Raw genomic sequence first — 6065 nt, 5'->3', positions numbered from 1 at the left:
GATAATAAAATTAAAGATAAATGAAACTTAAATGAGCTAACTAGTATATGTATTTAGAAAATATGAAAACTAAAATAAGAAAAACTCATAATATTTTGGGTACTACAAAATAAGTGGGTAACAATAAAAGAAAGCTAAAGCGTAAATGACATTGGAGTGCCTAATTTGCTAGAATCTATTCAAATGGACCTTGCTGATGCTATGGTATATTTTTCAGTCCATAATGTTGCCTCACATGGTTTTCAACTCAGCCTACTCAATTATAATAGCTCATGAGCCTATTCCTTATAAGGACACTTGCCATTTCTGATTATTATATGTTATGTCTATAAGAATCATTTAGGAATCAAAGATATTTTTCATTATTTTCATAGGTTATAAAAGGTATATGATTCATGATTCATGATTTTAACATCAAAAGATACATATCCTAATTTCGATCTATTATTTTTTATTTTATTTTTTGATATTAATTTTTTTTACATAATAATAGTATAATCATGATTTATATGCTTATAATATGCACATAAAATATTTTAATATATAGTAATTTAAAAGAAGCTTTTTCTTAGAACTTTTTTTGATGTGCTTTTTCTTACATTGGATGTGTATTTGGATTTATAATCCATAAAAAAGATTGGTTGTCAAATTGACAAGAAGTATGAAAACGAGATTCATCTGTGATGTGCATGAGATTTGATTTCAGTGCCTTGCTAGCGACATTTAAAATACGTTGAATCATATATCATCACATCAATACTTCGTCTAGGAATGCTAATTGATCTGCATATGCATCAAAATTCTCTTGCATTATTTTTTTTGTGGTCATTTGATTGGTAGTGAAATAACCGTATAAGGTTATCTTAATCCAACAAATTTGGATAACACGTTCCGTTAATTTGATTACTAATCAGCTAATAATTTTAATTATCTGAGTCGAAATCCAAAGCAACCGAGTATTTTCTTAGTGCATACACCTAAAAATCTTCCAAGTCAGCTCTATACGGAACCTCAAATTTGGATCCGTTAAATTATCGGGTCTGATGTGAATCGAAGAACCAAGCACCTACTGCTCATTTTAAGATGCTTGGAGGAGTGACTGTTGTATCCGATCCGGCCAGCAGAATCTTCCGCCAACACGAGCGGCACCCGCGGAATCCGCTCCAAGGCTGAACAAAAGACACGCCGAATGACGTACGGTTTCGCCACCAACGACACGTGGAGTGGGACCTTCACGTCCCTCGGTGTGATGTACTCCATGGTGTAGGAGCGACCGAGGTTGGCTTAATTTCCACGTCCCTCGGTGTTTTGTCGGCCTCCAACTGCTGTCGGCACCACGTGGCACCTCACGATTCGGAAGCATCTCCCCACGTGTATATATATATATATATGTTATTGTCGAAAAAAATATTCTTAAGATAAAGCTGAAATATATTATTATTAAAAATTTAAATGGTAAAAAAAATTGAATTTGTTAAGTGTATTTATTTTAATAAAAAAGAAAAAAAAAATTGAAGTATAAAAAAGGACATACACATCAAACGTGCTTCTTTCTAATCCTTCGTCCTCCAGTTTTGAGCAACACAAACGGAGCCCAATTCTGCTGCTGCATCATTCTTTCTTCAAAGCCATTTCCTACTCTGATGATGACCCGAAAGAGACGGACAGACGGACGTCTCTTTAGCCTCGCAATCTGTGAAGCTTCGTGGAACCTTTGTGAGCACCTTATCGTGCATGGGGGAGGGGAGTGGAAGGCAAAGAAGATGAGGCAGAGGGCTTATCTGGATATGCCTGCTGAGTTGGAGTTGCATCATGAGAGCATATTTCCGTGATGAGGATTTGTGCTGCAATGGGTTGCGAGTTAAGTGGGAGAGAAAGCCAAACAGAACATATTCCGATTTAACTTAAGCTGCTGCTGCTGATTGGGGGGTTGTCTTTGTTAACTCCTCAACTTGCATTTTGGAATGAGTCGTCCATTATTATTATTATTATTATTATTATTATCATCATCATCTTACTAAGACCAAGGTTTTTGGTAATGAAGACTATCATTACTATATTATACTCAGTGGCATCAATCCCCTTTAATTATTGACATATATATATATATATATATATATATATATATATGGTAATTAAAGTAAGATGACTTCTTTACGACTTAGTAAATCTCTTTTTTTAATTAATATATATTTTTAGAATATATTTTTTTATTGTCATGCATGGCATGCCATGCCATGCGATGACATCGCCATGCATCGCATCATAAGCTCATATAAATTTTGTACCCCCGACGTTGCCATGGATAAGAGAGAGAGAGAGAGAGAGAGAGAGATGGGGAGCTACTGCTCTGAAGCAGAGTGCCCTGTCTCGAACGATGACCCTAAGCCCAGGAGAGCGAGTAAGAAGAAGAAGAAGAAGGGGCAGCGGAGGGCTCAAGAGGAGGAGGAGGAGATGGTGGAGAATGGGAGGGATGGCAAGGCGTGGGAGGCGGCTTGGCCGCGAAGGAGTCGACCGGGCGGTGGCGGGGTGGTGATGTTGGAGGGATACGTGGAGGCGGCGGAGGGGTTGGATCTGGGATCCGACGTAGGAGGAGATGGAGTGGGGCGGACGATGAGCCTGACGGACGACGACTTGGTGGAGCTCAAAGGGTGCCTGAACTTGGGGTTCGGATTTAGCTACCGCGAGATCCCGGAGCTATGCCACACGCTGCCGGCTCTGGAGCTTTGTTACTCCATGAGCCGGTCGTTGGAGGTCGATGGCGGCGATGCAGCGGCGGAGCCCTGTGCTGCCGCGGTCGCTTCCCTTCCCGTTTCGAACTGGAAGATCTCCAGTCCCGGTAAGATGAGATTTCTTTTTCTCTTTCCGATTCAAAGTTGTGTCCTTTTTGAACGATCTTTGCTGTTTTGTTTGAGATTCTGCGCAAAGAAATCAATTTGACTAGATATATTGGAGTGATTCATGAGGGGATCCTTCTCTGGAAGAACTACAAGCGAAAGACATTAGTTTTCGCCAAGGAATGACTTCATGCTGTCTACTATTGCAGGAATTCCTTTTCGTGGTGAACAATAAATGAAACATTTACTTTCAATTCACAAAATATTGATTAACTTTGTTGAAAGAGGGATTGATTTGGTGAGATTTCCTTTCAACAAACGAGATATTCATTCTTCTTTTCCAGAAATTGCTTACTTTTGTTCAAGAAAGGATAGGAATAATAACGAGTATACGGGGCTTTGGTTTTTTGAAGGAGTGTAAGAATTTAGACACCCCTAAAGGGGGAGAGAGAGAGAGAGAGTTTTTATGGAAGCAGTTCCTTCTTGACGGAGTCGAATAGTGCAACAATGAACTTTCCTTGATAAATTGTAGATAAAATGTGAAATCGAACCACTGAATTTTCTCTATCTGTGGATGCTGTGTGTGTTCTCTTCAGGATTTTGGTTGATTTTAGATATTTTTCGGCAACTACTGCATATCCAAATGTAATATATTCTCTTTTCCTTTCTGGAGAACCATTGACATGTAAACTTTTCCTGAACATTTCTATATCCTTTGCTCTTATTGTCTTGTTTCTGTTTTGTTATTTTTCTTGTATTTTCTTGTTCTTATATCTAATAAATTCTTCTCTAGGGTCTTTTCGCTAGCCTTCTTCTCCTCAATCGTAAAAGAAGAGGAAAAAATATCCATTCTTTAGTCAACTTCGATCGCATAGCCTTTATAATTTACTTGATTTTCTATAGTCGATTACCACAAACTTTTGGATGTAGAAGCTAATTTTAAGGCGTGACATATTAGTACAAAAAATTCAATTAGTTTGATCGATATACATGATATATATGTTGGGAGTTAAATCCGGCACAGGTATAAATCCATTTAATTTCAATAGTGTTATTAGTTAGTTTGCTGGTAGTACAGTAGAGGTGAATTTATCATTCCTCTTCTGATCTCAATTTGCAGTAATCAAATAAATACCTAATTTGCACTCAGTGATACTAAGCAAAACTACATAACTAGCTCTGTAGTTCACTTCTTAGTTTCCTTTTTGTTCTTTAGACTGGATGATTGATTCATAGATCATTTTCTTTTTTTTTCCTGTGTACTTCCAGGTGATCCTCCTGATGAAGTCAAAGCAAGGCTAAAGTTTTGGGCCCAAGCAGTGGCTTGCACTATAAGATTATGCAACTGATGGACCAGTCTGGGGTCATCCTTGGTGTTGGCAAAGTATTATCTTTGATGATCAGCCAATGGGACTTTGCAGAGCAAATTCTCTACTTGTGCCTTGTTGCTATATGCCTTCATAGACGCTCTGCGATTCTTCTCTTGCGAACAGCGCCGATGGCCTCTGATGCAAAAGAAGCACAAGAGGCACAGAAGCATGTGTGAGGCCTGGACTGAATGATATTATCATGTGGATCTGCATTCATGTACCCAGAACTATGATGAACAAAACACTTTCCTTTCCTAAACTTCTGCAGTGTGGTGTTATTGTTTGTGGCAAATTGTTGCGGTAGAGCTGTTCAAGTAAGTCTATTTGTTCCACACGCACGCCATACCGGACAGAAGGACATGAAGCTTAGGAATTGGATGCTAAACTTCTTCTATTGAAGCAAATGACAGTCTGATTTGCTAATTTTTCCACTACAATTTAGCTCTGCAGCTTACAACAGTCATCTTCATTTCTGTCTACAGCATAGGCAGGTTTTTTTTATGTGATTTCTTTTTGACATAAGGAGATCAAAATAAGAGTTTTTCTTCCTAGTGCAATTGTGATTGTGTTGCATTTGATGAAAATGTCAACTGAAGCAAATTTCTGCATTAGATATATGTAATTCATTTGTTGTTCATTCTGATATTTTTGTTTCCATGTCCCTGTTGCTATCAGTATCCATAGTCTTGTATTTTGCTCCTAAGTCTCCCATTTGCTTTCTTTCTGTATGAAAGATTTCCAAGTCACTTAATTTGTGGTTTTCGTATCTTAAGTCAAGCTAAATAGAATCTTTGGACTATATAAGACTATTGAGTGTAGTATAGAACACTTCTATAAGTAGTTTTGATCCTTTATATAATATTTATCCACTTGGATAAGTTTTTCAACTTACATATCTCTTACCAACTTGAGTTAGAAACAATGAGTGAAAGGTTATTTATGGGTTCTAAGAAAAGTTAATTAAGTCTTAGATAAAATGGACAGAGGAGCTTTCATATAAATATCAAATTTGAAAATATTATTATGAAAAACTCCTACTAAATAGTTCTGCCATCATTGATTACAGACATTATAATAGCTAATCTATCTCTAATCTATTATGCTTATTAAGAGCAGGAGTAGTGATAAGAATTTAACCAAGTCTTGTCATATAGGTTTGACAAAATTGTATCTCTGTCATACTTGCCATATTCCCTATTTTTGAAAATTTTCTTTGTGTTAGGAAATATCCTCAGAATTTTAACATATTAAATAATATAATTGCATTGCAGTTTGTAGAAAATCAAGAGATAATCCCTAATTGCTTGTAGAAAATTCTGATTTCATTACTCATATACAATTCATTTCATCTACCTGTGACTCATGATCAACTAACTCATATTAAAGAAAAATAAAGTTCTATAGTAAGAGGCAGAACAAAAGCCTATTGCCACAAAAGCCAACATAATAGAGGCAAAAAATCAAAAGTTTACTTTGGATTGCTGAGCACAAGTATATTTCCTAGTGATTACTAATCAACAAATGACATATGTTTAATAAGATTAAATGGACATTTAAACATAATAATACAATTTATTTCATATTTCATCATGTCAACATAGACTACCATAATTATCTATCTCAATATCAAGCAAGCAAATTTGCAAATGGAATTATAAGTGAAATTTCTACAAAAATGTTCACTTTACCTATGTATATATACATACATACATATATATATATATATATATTCAATTATAATTTGCGTACATAAATTCAATTACTTCCAATACTTGCAAAGAGACTTTCTCCTTTGACCTTTACTTTGGTTCCTTTCAGATTTGACGTTACACTATATTTAATGAAGTGTGGGTGATAA

General features: G+C 36.1%; 1 protein-coding gene across 1 annotated transcript; it reads left to right on the top strand.

Moving 5' to 3' along the window:
- Nucleotides 1-2313: 2313 nt before the first annotated feature.
- On the top strand, nucleotides 2314-4862 carry LOC103989331 (uncharacterized). Its single transcript, XM_009408142.3, has 2 exons — nucleotides 2314-2839; nucleotides 4107-4862. Exons 1-2 carry the CDS (start codon nucleotides 2335-2337, stop codon nucleotides 4184-4186), a joined length of 585 nt encoding a protein of 194 aa, XP_009406417.2. The 5' UTR covers nucleotides 2314-2334; the 3' UTR covers nucleotides 4187-4862.
- Nucleotides 4863-6065: the final 1203 nt, after the last annotated feature.

This window comes from Musa acuminata, chromosome BXJ1-6 (assembly GCF_036884655.1).
Source record: "Musa acuminata AAA Group cultivar baxijiao chromosome BXJ1-6, Cavendish_Baxijiao_AAA, whole genome shotgun sequence".
NCBI classification, from domain to species: domain Eukaryota; kingdom Viridiplantae; phylum Streptophyta; class Magnoliopsida; order Zingiberales; family Musaceae; genus Musa; species Musa acuminata.
The sequence above is the reverse complement of the archived record's forward strand: the minus strand, read 5'-3'. Positions and strand labels throughout refer to the sequence as shown.

Coding starts and splice junctions, on each gene's coding strand:
- LOC103989331 (XM_009408142.3), top strand. CDS start 2,335: ATGGGGAGCTACTGCTCTGAAGCAGAGTGCCCTGTCTCGAACGATGAC. Junction 2,840..4,106: donor CTGGAAGATCTCCAGTCCCG/GTAAGATGAGAT, acceptor GTGTACTTCCAG/GTGATCCTCCTGATGAAGTC.